General features: G+C 33.5%; 1 protein-coding gene and 1 long non-coding RNA gene across 7 annotated transcripts; both read right to left on the reverse strand.

Annotated features, from left to right (window-relative positions):
• Positions 1 to 1,052: 1,052 nt before the first annotated feature.
• On the reverse strand, positions 1,053 to 5,462 carry LOC122598917. 5 transcript variants are annotated; one of them, XR_006323784.1, is made up of 5 exons: positions 5,363 to 5,462; positions 4,628 to 4,693; positions 3,196 to 3,256; positions 1,615 to 1,864; positions 1,053 to 1,506 (listed from the first exon to the last, which is right to left on the reverse strand). It is a non-coding gene; the product is annotated as an uncharacterized LOC122598917 (long non-coding RNA). The 5 variants fall into 5 exon arrangements; XR_006323782.1 differs by lacking the exon at positions 5,363 to 5,462 and having other exon boundaries at positions 4,628 to 4,926; XR_006323783.1 differs by lacking the exon at positions 5,363 to 5,462 and having other exon boundaries at positions 3,196 to 3,247; positions 4,628 to 4,922.
• A 7,425-nt stretch (positions 5,463 to 12,887) lies between these two features.
• LOC122598956 (dentin sialophosphoprotein-like) lies at positions 12,888 to 19,150 on the reverse strand. Of its 2 annotated transcripts, none has more exons than XM_043771418.1 (16): positions 19,056 to 19,150; positions 18,595 to 18,820; positions 18,210 to 18,413; positions 17,943 to 18,124; positions 17,728 to 17,854; positions 17,452 to 17,640; positions 17,273 to 17,320; positions 17,115 to 17,162; positions 15,345 to 17,027; positions 15,153 to 15,263; positions 15,005 to 15,078; positions 14,821 to 14,872; positions 14,647 to 14,733; positions 14,526 to 14,569; positions 13,645 to 13,716; positions 12,888 to 13,557 (listed from the first exon to the last, which is right to left on the reverse strand). In XM_043771418.1, the coding sequence occupies exons 2-16, from the start codon at positions 18,694 to 18,696 to the stop codon at positions 13,182 to 13,184; spliced, it is 3,399 nt and encodes a 1,132-aa protein (XP_043627353.1). In that variant the 5' UTR covers positions 18,697 to 18,820; positions 19,056 to 19,150; the 3' UTR covers positions 12,888 to 13,181. The 2 variants fall into 2 exon arrangements, with proteins under 2 accessions (XP_043627353.1, XP_043627352.1); XM_043771417.1 differs by having other exon boundaries at positions 17,443 to 17,640.
• Positions 19,151 to 19,681: the final 531 nt, after the last annotated feature.

The raw sequence follows: 19,681 nt of genomic DNA on the forward strand, positions 1-19,681 counted from the left end.
AGACAAACAATTAATCAAAAAGTGTGAGACGAATTTATTACACGGCCAAGATTTCGCCAGAAAATAAAAGTGTAAAGTGAGATATTGAATAGTGTTAAATTTTCAACCATATGTGCTCACCTGCTTTAATTCTAAACCCTAGCCGTACCTCTATATATGCTCTTGGGTGGGTATAACTGTGTGGATATCATCCTTCCTAGCTATTTGATGTATTTGATATCTAATCCAAGTAGACATAAATATATCAAAAATATAATATACTTTTGATACAAGATTTTGAGTGGACGGTCTCACTTTTACAAATATAGCTTTAACATTTATGAATATATCAAAGAAAAAAAAAAGAATAAAATCATGAATGGCTTTACACATGTACGTGAGTCTCATGGATGGTGGGAGGTGGGGTAAGGTGGGTTGAAGATGAGTAATTGATTTGACATGTCACAAATGATCACGAGTAGGTAGGTGATCGAGTGGCGAGGTATATACCAAATGTATAATTCTGACTGGTTTGGAAAAATAAAGCCTTTAAACCTGTGAGGTCCACCCACGAGTCGAAGTCGTGAATCAAATGTGCATTTTGATATTTTTACATTTAGCCGGGTTAAAACGTACGATAAACATAGCTAAGAGAAAGCTTCTCTATAACTACTTTTGCCTTCTCTTTAAAATCTGAAATGATTCTATTTATACACAATTACTCCCCCTCAACCCCCAGATTTAAATACAAAAGGCAGTAAAACAACATGATTGAACTGAACTATATGAAGTATACCAAAAAAACAAAAAAAAAGATCTCGACTTGTCCAACATGCGATACACAACGACTGACAAGTTGTAAACCAATAGCGGCCATGCGCCCCATTTCATAGTCTCCCAGATTCCCAGTAGCGCATAAGTAGCTAATTATATAGTTCAATTTTCCGTTGTAAAAGAACCTACAATAAAAAGAAAAACTTGCAACAACTTGAAAACAAATAGAATCTTTGCTTAATCAGTAATCAGCATACTTTTAAGTCAACCAAGTACGGTTTATGGAATTTTGGATGGTATAAAAAAAAACGTACAGAATTCAATTGATTGGCATACCGGGTGTAGTCAATATGAAAATTCCTGATAGAGAAACGACATCTACTACTTCAAGCTTTCAAAGCATAAAACATGACACAATATTCAGATGATATTGAAGCCATCTAGTTAATAGGTACTATATATAGTGTAGACATTAAAATTGGATAGAATGAACTAAGTTACCCCCCAGGTTAATTACTTCCTAGCTTGTTGCATACAATAACTCTTTCAAAAAAAAAGAACCGGCGTACTAGCTTGTAATCTGAAGCATATTCAGCGTCAGTTCACTATCGATCTCCAATGAGGCGTTTAAAGAAACTTTGAAGGATAAGTACACTCATTCTAAAGCTAGCCCCTGTAGTTATTGTCAAAGGTTAATTAGATGCATCTTCATATGTACAACATCAATGTGTTTTGGTTGGCACGTTGTTTAACCTACATCGCAACGGGAGAGAAAAAGTAAATGTGGTGTTACTGATGTATGCTTCATCTTTAATCACCGCTTACACAATACACAAATAATTAATTAAAGAGAGTATATACCAGAAATGGGACTGTGTGTATCAAGAGCCAGGTATCTAGCTATCAGCAATTCAGCATGAATGTGCTCACCGGGATTTTCCTTCTAAGTATCATCAGACAATGGAAACACAGAGAAGCGTATGCCTAACGACAATCATATTTAATCTCGATCTGCCAGCCATTCCGGATTGTTCACTAGAAGGGTACCAAAGACAAAGTGACAAACTACTGTTGGTTCCACTTATTATGGAGCTACCAAAGCCACACTTTCCTGGTGCAATAAAATCCTCAATTAATATTAAAACTTGCAATTCAGACGACACTTCATCTTTCGCCATTATTGCTATAAAAGAAGTGATCAAAATTAGAAAAAGGTTAATCAGAAACATGATGAGTGATATTCAACATATTTTCCCTATTCGGGACATTTTCAAATATGTCATATTTTAAAGACATATATAATTACATATATGTCCAAAGCATGGTTTAAAAGCATTGTATTTATGCATTAAAAACTTGCACCTAAGGCATATATGTAATTATGTCTTTAAAATGGGATATATATGAAATTTTCCCTATTCTGAAACATGCCAAATCAAGTCAAGACTGGGTCAGCTTCACCTTGTGTGTAGGATCTTTTATTAAGCTAGAACTACCGCTGAATATATTAAAACAATTATAGGAAAAAAAATCAAAATTAACAAGATTGGAGATCAATTTGACAATTTTTGCTCCTATTGCTAATCCTAATAAAAAAAGAAAAGAAAAAGAGAACAATAACATCAAAGACAGCTTCAGGTTTGGACCGCATAAGTTGAAGTTAACGAAGTGGAGTGTCTGTTTTTCCTAATTGCCCATCTGTACGTACCACTGCATCGAAGTATGAAGCCCAAGTTGGCGGCCCAATGCAGACAATCAATAGCTGAATTAGGTTCTTGTGTTTTGATATTCTACCAAGATTTTAATCGAAGTATGAAGCCCAAGTTGGCAGCCCAATGCAGACAATCAATAGCTGAATTAGGTTCTTGTGTTTTGATATTCTACCAAGATTTTAACACTTTCCGACTAATTAAACATCTCTTGCAAAGGGACAATTGATTAATGAAAAGCTCGATCCCAGATATGTCCATTCAACATCCCATCAAAACTGGGGCAACGGGCAATATGAATATCTTGCGTGTAGAATCTAAAAGTTCAAAAAAGATCTAAGAGGTTCTCTCAAGTAATTTCATAAGATTGGACACAACAAGTCGTCTTCGATCAATGCTAGCACCCAGCTGATTAATTCTTTATTGTCAGTTCATACCCAATTTCCCAATTAAATAGCCTACTCTATTCAAGTCTTAATAACTAACATCTCAATTAATTATCAACATCATATCATCAATTTGCCTGCTCTTTTTTTATGTATGTTCAAGACACAAATAAAATTTGAATAAAAAAAAAAATTCACAGTTACCCACCTTATACCCCTACAACAGTATAGGACTCTTTTTGAACGTACAACTTCAACTTTCATAAAAATAAAGGACCAAATTACTAGAAAGGGAAATTTACTAACAAAAAAAAGTGTACCACGTACAAAGGACAGTAAGATCTTACCTTTTTATGTCCTTATTTAATCAATGTACTTTTGAACCTTGTCTCTTTTAACCTGAAAAATCTAGAAAGAACGAGCAAAATCTTGTTCAGTCATTGTATATGAAAGATTACATAAATTAGCAAAATTATGTCATGCTGTAACTATAGTTGCCAAAGGCCCTTATACGTTTGCTCCCCGAAAAAGGCTAGCATAGCACCTGTCATACAGGTAATCTTAGTTTTTGCGTTAGTTTTTCTATAGGCAGGGAAGGTGAAAGAATGACATGTTTGAAGAATGAGTAGAGGATATGCAAAAGAATTTTTACCATGTAATTAAGAAATACTCGTAACAACCTAACGTTGTTCACATCATAATTATTTTTAATACCTATATATCGTATGTAATTAAAGTAATGTGAAATCTCAAATTTGGGAGCTATATCCAAGCCATAAGCTGTACATCCATAAAGACCATGAATAATAACTAAGACAATCTAAAATAATAATAAAAAAAAGTGAATCAGACTGATCTTAGGTTTAATCGATCCCATAGCTAGTTAGCTAACTGATGAAATTATAAATTCACATAAGCATTCATTTATGGGAGGCGATCCTTACACAACATTTTTTTTTGTATACACAACAATATATGCATTATATGATTGTATTGTACAGCTGTATAATGTATACAGTGTTGTCTATGGCTAAAATATGTTGTGTAGAGATTAGTCTCATTTATCATGTATATATATATATCATGCTGCAATTGAACCTATTTAAGGGACACATAGAACAGGTATCCCTGCGGTCCCCTCCACCCCCAAGACCTTTCCAAGAGCCACAACAAAACCAATGTTAACAGCTCGAGAACTAAAACAACTTGTAGTCCGTGATTACAAAAAATGCACTTGTTGCTAGTCATTTAAAAGTTCGACATTATAAGTAAATGCTTAAAAAGATCATGGTGTGACAAATACTACTGGCCGGACCCTGATTTCATGCTAGTTTTTTTTATATCGTTTAACTGCAAAAAAGGAACATGGTCAGTTTGTAAACTAAGCTACTGAAGATGATAAAACAGATTGATCAACCCTTTCAATCATATCGCTCGTTTATAACAAAAATAAAATCACTACTAATCACATTGACCAGACAAAAATAACAAAATTCAGGTGGTTAATTGCATGATGTTATGGATAAACAGATTCAAAGAGAACACACAAAAAAAAAGGAACAACTTCAATTCATCATCTATCAAATAATACAGGTAGCTAGCTGGCTGATTTCATGTGATACTATTAACTGTGAAATACCAAAGCAGCTGAGAAACTCATTACAATGTATATTGTAAAAAATTATAGTCAGGTGTTGACATGATCAATATCACATACAATTAATTGGTGTGTTTCATTACAAGTAATTAAACCGTCTCTTTTGTAATCGAAAGACTTACGCGCAGTCAAGTTGAAACCAAGTACTTAAACACAAAAGAGGGGATCGAGGGGGAAAACGGGGAATGCTGCACACAAGCGAAAAACTTCGATTATTATTGAAACTAATTTATTAGCTGCATTCAACTACTCAAACATTTGGGAATTATAACTACAATATGAGAAAAACCCTAGTAGAGGGTAGTGGTCCAACAAACTTATATTACTAGGTGAAGCTCTAATTAGATCTTTTTGAGGTTTTTTGTTAGTTGTGCTTCTAAAGAAGCTAGGTAGAAAATCTTGTAAAATCATAACAGAAAGAAATACAGCAACCCAATTACTGAACATATGGTTAAAAACAAAATGTGAAAACAAGAAGTAAAGGGAAAAAAAACACAAGAAACAAAAAGTACAAGATAAGGAGAAAGACATGCTATAGACACACCAGAAGCAAACACAGTCAAAGTGATGTGATATAAAGATAGAATGTCATATATCAAAACACATAAAATTTAAAATATAGTCAACAAATTAATCACTTGGGTAGGTTAAAAATCATAGATACAGGTAACTATATTAACTTAAAAAATGAACTTGACATGGTCATCATAGTCTGCCTCCCCACCCCCAAATAATTATATATAAAAAAAACAGAAAATAATTAAAACCAAAAGGAGTTTTTCCATGATTTTTAGACAGTGCAACTAATCTTACCAACTTCTCAAATATGGTCAAAACCAAAAGATGATTTACAATACCTTGATTGTAAGAATAGATCCAAACCAAGACAAGAAATTTCTGACTGCAAGTATGTATGATATGGCATAGTTGAAGGGAAAAAAAATATGTATATACTAGTATAATATATATGAGTATAGAATAAAAATGAAAAGAATGAAAGGTGATGTTAACATAATTTTTTTTTGTCAGTTTTCTGTTGATTTAGAACAGTAAATTAAAACCATGAAAAGTCACGCTTTTATCAAACTAAACCTACTATGAGTAGTACTAATTAATAAGTCTATCAATAATATAATAATAAAGTACAATAATAAATCATTGTTTTATTTTATCTTAAACAAAGACAATAACTAAAACAAACAGACTATTTCAGGTGTGTTTCTTCAACTACCCCCATCAACAAAAACACACACACACAAAAAAAAAGAATCTATCTTTGAATATGAAAAACAAAGAGATCATATGTACACAAATGACAAACCAATAACTTAATTTAGGTACCAATTAAGAAGAGAATGAAGGTGACAGATAGAGCAGTGAGCACACAAAACAATCATACAAAAATATTGGTACAATTTGCCTTTGTGTGCTCACTCTCTTCTGTCAACTCTTTATATATATATCTCAACTATACTTGGCCAAATATGGTTTTTTTAATAACAAAAAAAAAAAAAAAGTGTAAATATTTTGATTAGTCAGATCTGAAAAAATTACAGAAAAAAGACCCATTTTTGGAAAGATAACAGCTAGGGTTTGGGTCAGTAAAAGAAACCCCCAACTTTTACTGCTTTGCTTTCTGAGTGGATATATATATATATAAGGGGTGTAATTAAGGGGTATTGAGTACTTGGTGTACTTTGCAGATGATGGGGGTAAAAAATAAAACTAGTTTTCTGATGATGCAGTGGCTTCTTTGGACATATGAAACAGTAGCACAGATGGTCACCATACATATATATAATTTTATAATTTTTTGAATAAGTAAAAAAAAGAATATAGGTGTGGGAATCTAAAGAGAGAGAAAGAGTGGATGGGCACAGGGATGGATGAGATATTAAGATGAACAGTTCCAGCGACTTTGGGGCTTCTTATCGACTTGGTTTTTGTTATCATTCTGGTCTCAGCATCAGAGCCCGGATTTTTATCCTTTCCTCATCAAACAGTTAAAAAATTTTTATAACATGTGAAATTATCATTTTATTTTTAATAGATAAATTTCTACAATTATTTCATTATTTTTTAAAAATATTCACGACTCGTTTAAATTAAATATCTTTATATCAAGTATCTATCTACACCACTTGACGTATATGTCATCACCAACGGTTAGCGCCGCCGTTACCATTCGTCGATGTCACCACATCCAGAGACGGTACCAAAAAAAAAATCCAGAGGAGGCAAAAATAAAAAATCTATGAAATAAAAATATGAAAGGGGTCAAAATGTTAAAAACCTATAAAAAATAATATTAAAATCGAAGAAAATTTTGAAAATACATGACAAAATCTAAATTTTGAGGGGGCATTTGCCCCCCATGTGGTATCGCCCCTAATCGACCACAACAATGTCACTGTTATCGTAGCCGTATTATTGAGCGGGTACCATGCTCGTAATAAATAATAAGCATAAAATGAAACTAAAAAATTAAATTATATCCATATAAAGTTGTCAATTATCTTTAAAATTAAATAAATATATTAAAATAATATTATGTTTTATAAACATTATAGGGTTGCCATGAATATCCTTGTCTACCATATATGATATACCTCTCCAATTGCCTCGTTGGATTGAACCAATTATACAAAGAGGAAATATGTTGATTATTGTAAATTTGTAATATAAAGTGGGTTGGATTTTTGTGTTTTTAGGGAAAGAATTTTTATCCCTAACAGATTTATAAGGTTTTTTTTTTAATCTTAGATCAAATGTGATTAGAAGAAAAAAAATTTTATTTACCACTCAAAAGTCTCTGAAATACACGTTTATGCGTCTTTTTAGGATTGAGATTCTGTAAAGTTGATCCAGCTTTATAGGTAATGGTCAAGATTAAAATATGATATCTAAATACCTTTCTAAGTTCAACTAACTACCAGCTTCATTATTAGTTATATATATAGGGATGAGTTATTTTGGGAACCACTAAAAAAAAACCGCGAGAACCAATCTCAGCCCTTCATTCATCAAGATCAGGAAGGGCATGTTTGTCATTATTAAAAAAGTTGTCCAACACTTTTTTTCTCTCTCCTCTTATTAAATCAAAAAATATCTAAATCATTAAAAAACTTTTATCTTACAAACCGTACATCGTTAGACGAAAATAAAAAAAGATTGGGTAGTCTTGAAATTTCGTCCTTTTTCAATAGAGATGCGATTCAATATACTTTTAACGACTTTTTAAATTTCGTTTTTTTTTCCATCACGTTCATCCTAACACATGTGTAGGAAAGACCTGGAACTGGTGACTTGTATAACCTACCCATGGGTAAGTACAACTTGCCCATGGGTATGTACAACCTGCACATAGGTAAGTTACTTATAAAGTTCAAAAATGATGAGGACGCATTGTAAAACCCTAAATACTAAACCCTAAAACTTAATTTCTAATCCGAGGGGGAAGCTACTTTCGAAAAACCAGGAAAATCAAAACCCTAAAAACCTAAAACGAATGAGGGTTCCCACTCTAAGGTTTAAGGTTTGAAGTTGTAGGGTTAGCCTCCGAGGGGGAAGCTACATTTTAAAAACCCTGGAAAATCTAAACCCTAAATGCTAAACCCTAAAAACCTAAAAAGAATGAGGTTCCCACTATAGGGTTTAGGGTTTGAAGCCCGAGGGTTAGCCTATCGGCTAACCTCGACTTTCAAACCCTAAACCTTAGAACGTGATGTATTAGGGGTAAGTACAACTTGCCCATGGGTAAGTACAACTTACACATGTGTAAGATGATAGTGATGGAAAAAAAATGAAATTTAAAAAGTCGTCAAAAGTATATCGAATCGCATTTCTAATGAAAGAGGACGAAATTCTAAGACTACCCATGCTTTTCTTTTCGTCTAACGATTTACAGTTTGTGAGATAAAAGTTTTTTAGTGAATTAGATAGAATTATATTAAAGTAATAGAGAGAAAAAAAAGAGCTGACGAAAATACCCTTCTAGTGTTGAGAGAAGTTTTTTATTTTTAATTTTGTCCATCCATTTTCTTTGATCCAATGGTGTAGAGAAGTTCTTGGGTTCTTTTTTTTACGAGTTCTCAAATAACCCCTCCTATATATATATTGTCTAATCTTATCATTTTACATTTTTTTATTACTAGTTTTGGTTAGTTTGTCAAATATTTAATATATTTAAAAAACTTCAGGCATCATCTTTTAATTATAGTTATCAGTCATTAGCTATAAGCTAGTTTTGTCAAAAATACTATAAATATAGAGAAATCGGTTCCACGTGTTACTACCAGACTAGATGTATGGACACCCACGCAATATGGCGCTGACGACAATAGATAACGTGTTTGGTGTCTTTTGACAACTTTAATTTCAATGAAACACTTGTATAAGAAAATAATAATTACATATTACTCACACAAGATACAAATAAAGTACTATAAAGATAAATTAATAAAATTTATTATTCTATTTCATAAATAATGTAACTTATAACAATTAAATTGGTCATCAAACAAAGTATCTATTTAAATGATAGTTCCATTAAACGAATAAAGAAATATAACTAATAAACTAATAGAGGTATAAGATGTATATCAAGTTATAATGTTTAAAATAGTTAATAGGTGAGAAGGCTAGATAGGTACGTCCAGGAAATCACCACCAGATGGTTTAGCTAGTGGTAAGGAGACATGTTTTCTCACAAGAGGTCTTAGTCTCGAGTTCTACCCTATGCATATTAATTTTGGGGTTGTCACATCCACCTATATAGTGAGTTTGTGTGAATTTAATTTTCTCTTTAAATTTTTAGGTGATAGAGGTTTTTTATCGATGTGTTTAAATTAAGAATCTATTATGCGAAAGAACTCTCTAAGTGAAACCTAATCAAGATTATGTATATCATTGACGAATAACTTATATCTTTTATGAAAAATAAAGGAAACATAAGTACTTCGATATGCTTTAATAATAAAAAAAATTGTATAAAAGGAATACAAATGGATCAATGTAAGTTATGTAACTAGTACCTATCTACAGTTATGGGGTGTTTGGTATTGCGATTACAAAACAAAATCTACATTTTTAAAATAGATTATGCGTTTTCAAAACTACGTTTTGAAAAAGCATGTAGGTACATGCTTATCTAAAACTGTGTTTTCATAGCCAATAATAACTTTTTCATACAAACACTATTTTAGATTATTTGCGTTTTACAAACGTAATAATCAGATAATCACTCTATAACGCAATCCCAAACACAGAGGGATAATTAAGTGTAAAATATAGAAAAGGGATGAATAATAAATATTTTTGATTTTCTAGCATATATAAATTTAATTAATTATTTATGTTAAATTCTATTTTTGTAATCTTTAACAGTAGTATTAATTTATATGTAATGCTTTGCGTTGATTACAAAGTATTTAAATCCGGGCACGACGTCAAAGGAAAAATTTATATTGTAAATTATGTATGGAAAAGTGAATATGTGGCTACCATATACTCAAACTTAAGTATGAATACTCTCACATATTAATTTTTTAATATTTGTAAAATAAATAAAATCACAAATTTTATAATTTAAAGAAATGACATGTGAGAAATTCTATATGCAAGCTTAGGTACAAGATAGCCACATATTCCCTTCCATCATTATATATATATAATTTTTCTTGTATCAAACTTGTGATTGGTTGGAACAACCAACAACTTTTGAAGCAGCTGATAGCTGATGTAATCAAATTAATTAGTAAACTAATCCAACCGTACAATATTATTCTAATTAGTAAACTAACCCAAAACTTGATCTCTGGTATTAACACTAAAAGAGAATCTTGTGTTTGAAAAATACAACCCCATAAGTGTTTAGAATAATTGGATGACTTATGTGCGCGTGACACCTACAAAATGAACCTTAAACTAATAATGTTAAAATATCATTGTTTTCGATTGAATAGAACTATATTATCATGTTCATTGCATCTAATAAAATATAATAAGCTATATATGTATAGACTGTAAGTATAGTATAGATCAAGATTAATAGATTCAATATATATCCATATATGGGTCAACGGGTATCAAATTGTACAAAGATCAATTGCTGTCTCATATGTCATAAGATGCATGGATATACCATGCATGCATCACCCGTACCGTTGATCATTTTAGTATTTTTAAATTATTGAAGTTTAGTTAGACGTTTTCACATCCTTTATAGTCCAAACTATTTGAGAACTGGATCGATTGGGAGGACAAGGGGTTGTGCCGGTTCGAGGTGTGACATCCGACTATAACTTTTGTTTGTTTCCAAATCCAATTTAAAGGTGGAGTGATGGATAGTGATCATGTGATAATGACATGACAATACAGTACTATTATGCTAGTAGTAAATAGTAAGGTTATCTCCAATGGATTGTCGATTTTGATTGACTTTAGTTGCCTTTTAGTATTCATTGTTGTTGAAACTTGTTTGATTTTTTGAAAGATGCCCTTAATTACTTAAGGACATGCCCTTACATAAACTATTTTTATTTTTAGTTGAAAGTAAAAGGATATGTAAGGATATTGAATGATGTCTGTATATATGGTTGGAGATAAAATTATAGGATTTGAAGAATTTATAAGGATTTGTGAGGATATGATGTGGTAACCCAAGGACGCCTAAAGGCCCAAGGATATTATGTACATAAACTAACTAGGTTAGATCAAGTGGTTGGTGACTTGGTGCTCATTTTGCCTCTAGAGACAAAGATCAAGGGCTCGGTTTTCATGCACAACAAGGTTGAATGTCCTTTAATTTCTACCTTTGGTAGAACTTGAAATTAGTCTATCTACATTTTGTAGGGTTAAGACTATTTACATCTCAACTTCCCCATAAACTGTCGAAAATGTATTGAGATTTAAAACCCATGAAAAACGACATTGGGGGTTACTTTCTTTTATTAAGTTTATGTACATATACTAACTAACGATGTAACATGAGTAACGGGTTTTCTGATCAAGAAAGTACGTGGATCATAATACTTGTTTCAACTATGTGGATGAACATATAAATAGCGAGTTCTTTATACAACTAGTTATCAAGTGATATGCGGTGATGGTGGTTTTTCAATTTATGCAACTAGGAGATGAGGTTTGAGGTGTTGGCCCCTGACTCCCCGGCCCGATGGCTTGTTGTGTGTGATAGCTGGTGATGGAATAAGAAAATGAGATAGACTTTAAAATACTTTTTTGAGATAGATTTAATTTTACTATTATTCTTAAAATACCTTTTATTTGATATTTACTTTTCATTTGTTTCTATATCCTTACATAAATTATCTTAATTTTATATCTGGCTGAGGATAAAAGGTTTCTTTATGTATTGAAAAGAAAAAAAAAGAAGCTATTGTAACAGATAACATTTTTTCTAGTTTTACTATCTCTCATATCTATATCCAAACCCCATAATATTCATTGTCAATCCTTTAACAAAAACAAATGTAAAAACAAATAAACAAAGCTACATAGTTGACACCCAGGAGCCCAGTGGGCAGGCAGAGTCAACCCATTGCAATATAAAAAGCCCAACAACTGAAAATAGGCCTAGCCTAAATAACACTCGTAGTCTCTCTCGAACATCAAATCAGTCCAATATGTCATGCTGTACTTAAATAAATAAATTAAACTAATTATCGAGTTGTCTTTAGTTTTCTCATTAATCGTTTTTGTGACACTTTTAACTAACCATAAAAACTTCACAGGGACATGACTTATAACAAGAAATAAAACAATCATACTGTTAGCCAGCAGCCTACATTTACAAAGTTAGATTAAGCTTTGCTAAGATTTAAAAAAAAAAAAGAAAAAAAGGAAAAATAGCAGCCGAAGTAAGGATTTAGCCATTTAGGTGAGGATTACGATTAAAACTGCTACAAGAAACCTTCACTGCTACCAAGTAAAGAGGTTAATCTCGATAAATATGGTCATTAGATGATTGGAAGTTGGTACAAACAAGAAATGGATGCAGTTTCATGTTTTGAATTGAGCAGATATGGATGTCGCTTTGTCTCTTGAATATGATCACGAGGGGTTACAATGTCTTCTCCAAGGGGCAAGGGAGTTGGCACCCACACCAACTTGTCTCACAGGCCGTTGAGCGAAACTCTTGGCATCCTCCTCTTATGAGGGGATAGGAGTGAAAGGACTAAGTGAGTAACGGCAAATTGTAACTTCCCCAAAATAAGAGAGGTCATGCTCGGACCAGAACACAGGAATTCACTTGGGATGATACTTCAAGGGTACTATTATATCTGTCCACCTTTGTATTGGTAGAATGCATGATTTTTATATAGAAAGGATGGAAAACAAACACCTAGATGAACATAGGAAAACTTTGCAAATCAAAAACGCAATCACCACTAGCAAGGTTCTAAAATAAAGAGTAGAACAAGGTCACCATGCACTGATGCCAATTATCACCAGTAAAATCTACCACATTATCTAACTCCTTTATAACAAAACCTAACCAACTAATAACAACAATCATAACAGTATCTTACCCTACAAACGGCCAACAAGACTTCTACCAAACAATACGGCGAAAATCTCTAATTTTCACCCTAAACACTACCGTCAACTGCTTATATCTGACAACCCCAGCAAACGACAACAATGCTCTCTAACCATCTAGCTCTTATGCTTTCGTTTCTTTGATCCGCTCTTTGTGGTGACTGTTGATTTTCCTTTTGTGCTATCGGGAGCTTTCACATCCTCATGTTCTTTCACATTTGATTTTGCCTTAGTGGGGCCATTGGCATTGGATTTGCTGCCAGTTTGAGGGGTTTTCCCCTTTGACTTACTCACCGTCTTTGGAGTATCTTGCTTGGTCTTGGTACCGGCTTTTGGTGTCTCTTCGTCCTTCTTCGATTTAGAGGAGGTCGCTGCATCACTAGACTTGCCACCAGATTTTTGGGAAGCTGATTTTGCAGCCGATTTGTCCTTGGATTTGTTATCTTTTGAAGCCGGAACTTTTGCCTTGCCAGATGAAGGGACCCCACCAGTTCTGATTGTTATTTATTAACAAGAGTCAAAAATTGGTAATACAGGTTATAAATTCACAATGATTGAACATACAGAGAATGAAACACACCTCTTGGTTGAATCTTTGATCTTATCTTGTGAAGCAGAGGGTGCAGCATCTGTTTTTGATTTCTTCTTCTGTCTGGAGTAGGAACGGCAATGTATGAGAACACAATAATCAAATTTTATCAAGGCAGCAACTATTTCTACTAGCCATAGCATGAACACCTTATTTAATCGTGAATAAACGTTGGAACCTTCAATTTTTTGAAACTATACACACATTTATAGTTAAAAATAAATCATATTCAAATGGAAATATTTCAACAATTTCAGGCATTTAGCTATACTATTTACCACAATATTTATAACTGTCAAAAACTCGGGTAGATACAGCACTGCGAAACCAAAAACAGAGCCTATAATGCAAAGAAAACCTAGACAAACATCGTGTTTGGTGTGGTTGCACTTAGCTAGGTACCCCTTCTATTTTAATAGTTTTCCATATAAAAACAAGCAATACAATTTATAGCATAACTTTAACTAAACCCGATCATCAGATTCTAAAAATTGAATATCATATAATTAGTTTTGGAATCCCTTTCACATATATACATTGGAATAATTTCAACTATATTTCTATCTCTCAGCATATGCATCTAACTACCCATATAATCAGACTGCTATACTCCTAAACTTTCTAACATCTGATGTTTCCTTCCTCTCTGTTATGTGTTCTATGTATAGTCAACTACTGTATCATTGTATCTTTACTATTTCTTACTAATACTCGTCAAAACATCACATCATCCAAAGCAAAACTATTTTTTAAACACATCATCGAGGTAACTTGCATCAGTCAAGAGAAATTTCGATCAATCAATCAAAATATGTATTATGGTTTAGAGGGGAAAACAAAAGTAAAGGAAAATAGCAAAAAGCAACCCATACATTTCCGGGGAAGCTTCTTCACTTTCAGCTTCAATGTTTTGCTCCTGTCAAATGAATAACATCAGCACACACAATTACATCAAAGGGAGAGATGAGTATATGCCAATTTAAGTGTTCTCACCTCATCACGCACAGAATATTCGTTCAAAAACTCCCATTTTTCTGTTCTTAAATTCAAAGTCTCTTTCTCACCGTCCACATAGTGAACCTGTTAAACACCAAAACATGTTAGATCAAACTGGTTGAAAAACAAAACAAAAAGAAAATGAGCTCCAGCATCAAATGACTTAATGACCTTATGCTTCTTTCTCGCAGCATCAAATGACTCAATGAAACCTTCATAATACCTACAAGCATTGGCATATATGTCAGCAAACGTGTTTTCATATATGTTCTCGTCTATATAGATATATTCTAATCTATAAAGTTCCATCGACAAAAAGCTAGAATAATTTCTGGTGCATGAAGAAGATGCATACGTTTTATCTTCAGGCCACCAAACTTTGACCTTCGAACCAACCAGACTTTTATCGTATTTTATAGTATCAGATACCTGTGATATGTCAAATTCCAACGGTTAGAAACGAAACGCACACGGTATTCTAGTCAAGATTAAGTAATACGTACTTTTTCTTTGACTGCAGAACGCTTCCGTTTTGCACTATTTGTTGATATCTCTTTTGAGCTTCCCTCACCTTTAGCTGATTTCGCTGCAGACTTTGGTGAATAATCCATCTCCTTCACAAATCAAAAGTAAATATCAGGCTTGTTTCAAAAAGGAAAAAGAAAAACCAGGGATAAAAGGTGTGAATTACTGACATCATCGCTGGACATAGCTTTTGCTTGATCATTCTCTGTAGCATTCTTACCACTTCCACGTTTTCTTCCATCATCTTGCTTTTTTGATTTACCTTTTTTTGCAGCCAGCTGAAGTGGTTTATTTTCAGAATCACTTTCCTCCTCTTCCTCAACGGCAGCTTTCCTTTTCTGTCCCTTCTTGACAGACGATTTTGGAGGCTTAGCCTCCGAATCGCTATCTTCAACTTTCGCGGTCACTTTCTTACCGGTCTGCTTTTGCTTCTTTGCATTTAATTCCACCACATCTGATTTCTTCCCAGAAAGCTTCGACTTCTTATCCGGTTGTTTCGTTGACTTTGAAACCGTCTTTCTGGGAGGAGGTGCATCAGATTCACTAGTAGCTTCATCGTCTGCTGACTCATCCTTTGGTGGGTGTTTAACATCCTTTGCAGCAGCTACCTTCTTTGTTCGTTTTTGTGGCTTTGCATCCGATTCACTAGTGGCTTCATCATCTTCCGTATCATCTTTTGGTGGGAGTTTAACACCCTTTGCCACAGCTGCCTTCTTTCCTATTGGTATTTGTGGTTCTGCATCCGATTCACTAGTGGCTTCATCATCTTCCAACTCGCCTTTTGATGGTAATTTAACTTCCTTTGCAGCAACTGCCTTCTTTCCTGCTTGTTTTTGTGGCTCTGCATCCGATTCACTAGTGGCTTTATCATCTTCCGACTCATCTTTTGGTGGGGCGTCATCTTCCGACTCATCTTTTGGTTGGGTTTTAACTTCCTTCGTAGCAACTGCCTTCTTTCCTGCTCGTTTCTGTGGCTCTGCATCCGAGTCACTCACAACGTCATCATCTTCTGAGCCAGCTTTTGGAGGAGCTTTAACCTCCTCCTCTGCATCAAAGGCTTTTTTTTCTGTTCGTTTTTGGGGCTCTGCATCCGAGTCACTAGCAGCTTCATCATCTTCCGACTCATCTTTTGGTGGTGGTTCAACCTCCTTTGAAGCAACTGCCTTCTTTCCAATTCGTTTTTGTGGCTTTATATCCAAATCACCTGTTTCTTCAGATGCATCCTCTTGAGTGTCATCCTTTTTGGGCTGGCCACCTTTCTTCGAACGGGTTTCATCAGGAGGGGTCTCGCTTTTAGATTGAGAAACAATTTCATCTTCTTGAGGAACCTGCTTATTTTTAGATTGAGCAGCCTTTTTGGCACGACTCTCATCTGGAAGGCTGTTGCTTTGGGACGGGGAAGTAACACTTGCTGGCTTACTTTCCACCGGTTTTGGTGAAGAAACCTGAACATCATTATCTTTTTCAATTTCTGACGGAATAACTGCTCCACTTTCAGACTCTTTAACATCATTATCCTTTTCAATTTCTGATGATGGCTTGTCTGCTTCTTTGTCACCTTCAACATGAGAAGAATCAGAAGGCTCAGCCGAATTTATTACTGCATCTGATTTCTTTCCGCCATTTTCCGAGGTCTGTTCTTCTGGCTTCAATTCTTTGTCAGCACCTGAATCATCAGTGTCTTCCTTATTAAGGCTTTGCTGATTTGTGTCCTCGTCCTCTGGCTTCTTTGGAGGTTCTTGGTCAACTGAAGCTTCTTCATTACCCAACACATTTACTCCATTACTCATTACTGACTTCGGAGATCTGTCAATAGTAGGATCTACCTCTTCAGCAGAATCTCCTTTAACCACCTAACGCACAATTATTTGCAACTCCTTAACATATTTATCAAAGAATTACAGAATACATAATAACAATCGAACTGCCAAATAACATACCTGTTTCGTATGTTCTGATGAAGCTGTGGTTAACTTGCTTTCATCAGCCTGTAGCATGTTACAGAGCACATTGTAAGATTGAGAAAAAACAAATTGAACGAAAAAGAAAACCAACTGAAATAGAACATAACATTTAAAACAATAAATAAGTGACATGCCTGCGGTGCCTCATCCACAGACTCCTTCTCCAATTTTCTCTCATTGGCCTGAAATACGTAAGATTTGAAGTCATGAAAATAAATAATTCAACATTTCCACATAATGTACAGATAACTACATGTGAAATGAAGTAAAAAATGACTGCTAATCATATATAAAGTAATCATACCGGTTGTACCTCGGAAGCAATTTCATCATTCTGTTCAACTGTAGCAGTTTTCCCTTCACATATTGAAGCCACAACTTCGGTGTACTTATCTAAAGTATCACCCAGAGATACTATAGCAGGCATCAGATATGGCTTTAGTTTATCTGCAGACTTCAAAAGAACTCCTTCTGCCAACTTTCTAGCCACGGGCAGAACTCCCTATGAAAAAACAAAATTGGTCAGAATTAATAGAGAACGAATAGACAACTAAATTTTGTTAAAATAGCTCAAACATAAACCCTATACCTCGCTATCTTTCTTAACGCTAGCAAGTAGCGGCTTAAGCATCTCAACTGGAATCTCTTCACTTTCTTCCAAAACCAACACCATTATACTTTCCATTGACGGATATATGGACTCATGATGATAGTCCCTGACATAAACATAACAACATATCGTTACAAAAGCAAAGAAGAAAAAATTAACTAAGCGGATTACTTACAAAGAGCTATATGACGCACCTTACTGATCGTAGAAAATGTTCAAACATCTCCACAATCAAAGCATCACATTCAAGATCAAGCATGATGACACACGATCTAACTTTAGAAACCGTTTCAAGAATTGACGCTCTCTTGATGTAAGACCGGCTAGCCTGGTCAGCTATATCCTCAAAAGAAGAAACAATTAACTGAAAGATATCCTGCACATACACAACATACTCCCAATTAGAAAACAAAACACAATTAGATAATACAGAATTCTAAATGTCACTCGTTATACTATACCCTCATTTGGTCATCATCATAAGGCGCATCAGGAGCCGTTATCCTCGTAATTTCGCTGACGCATGCAGCAACTGCAACCTTCACATCCACATCCGAATGCTTCAAAAGACTTTCTTGAATCAACGCCTTCATTGATGGTTTGAGTGCATCAAGCATTGACTTTTTCGGTGATTGGTCAACTTTCGATAGCAGTTTCTCTATTTGCTGATTAACATACACATAAAAACAATTCATTCAGATTTCCCCAAAATTACTAACATTAAATTCTTCATTATCATCATTAATCAAAATATATCATAACATAAAACAATGTAATCTTAATCTATACAATTACAATAATCATATAATAACAATTATATATATATATATATATATATAAACTTACATCAAGAAGAGAAAGGAGTGCAGCAACGGAATCTGAATGACGAGATAATTGTTTTCCTGCTTCTTTAAGCTGTTGTTCCAGCTCAGCATCCGTATTCGCCATATCGTCGATTTCTCTCACTTTTTTATTATTTATTTATTTTTTGAATTTTTTATTAAAAAGAATTATAAAAAAAAAAAAAATCAGGTCAAAACTGGAGCTCAGTCTCTTCGCACCACTCGAAACCCTAACAATAAAATATCACCGTCAAAATCACACAGATACTAAAATCAATTACTATATTTATATCTATAATCATAATTATAATTATATATATAGTACGAAAAAAAAACCTACAAAATATCAAGTAATTATTATTATTATATATAAATATAATAAATCGAATAATAAATCTATTAAAAACAAAAACTAGACTGTGAGTGTAGAGAGAGAAAGTAAAAAAGTAGAGAGAGAAAAGATACCGGCGAGAGGTGGTTTTTGAATATATTGGAGATACAGATATAGATAGATATATATGAGATGTATAGATATATAGATAGATAGATAGATATAAGATGTGTGTAGAGAGAGAAAGGAAAGGGGGAATTAGGGCTTGTTTGTTTGTTTTTGTGAAAATTTTGAATATGTGGGGGGGTGAAAGAAAGTGAATGGGAAGGATTATTGAGTTGAGTTAAAAGAAAGAGAAAATTGTGGAGAACAAGTGTTGTAGATTGCTGCAGTGAATCAAATAGCTTCTCGAAAAATTTTAAATTAAAATGATATTCTAGGTTTTAGATTTTTTTTTTTCTCTTAAAAAGCAATTTATGTTTTAGATAGATACTCTCACTTTTTTTTTTCTTATCTTTTTTGTGATATTTGTAAGTTTTTTAAAAAAGTTGGATGCCTCTTCTCCCTTTCTATAGTTGATTCCTTTTTATCACGGTGTATGGCTTATATTTCTACTGCATAAAAAGATTGTACATTTTCATATTAAAAGTTTATTCTCTTAATTTTATGTAAAGTGTACAACTAATAAATACACCTAAACGAAAGCCCTTAGGGCTTTATTTAGCAAAACCCTTTTCATTATATGTGACATATTGTTTTT

The sequence above is a fragment of the Erigeron canadensis genome, chromosome 5, assembly GCF_010389155.1.
Source record: "Erigeron canadensis isolate Cc75 chromosome 5, C_canadensis_v1, whole genome shotgun sequence".
NCBI lineage: Eukaryota > Viridiplantae > Streptophyta > Magnoliopsida > Asterales > Asteraceae > Erigeron > Erigeron canadensis.

Excerpts from the sequence above, each read along its gene's own strand:
- LOC122598956 (XM_043771417.1), bottom strand. The coding sequence starts at position 18,696 with ATGGCGAATACGGATGCTGAGCTGGAACAACAGCTTAAAGAAGCAGGA. Across the intron at positions 17,321-17,442 it reads TTGCTTCCGAGGTACAACCG|GCCAATGAGAGAAAATTGGA; the intron begins GTATGATTACTT and ends TACGTATTTCAG. Across the intron at positions 14,570-14,646 it reads AATATTCTGTGCGTGATGAG|GAGCAAAACATTGAAGCTGA; the intron begins GTGAGAACACTT and ends TTCATTTGACAG.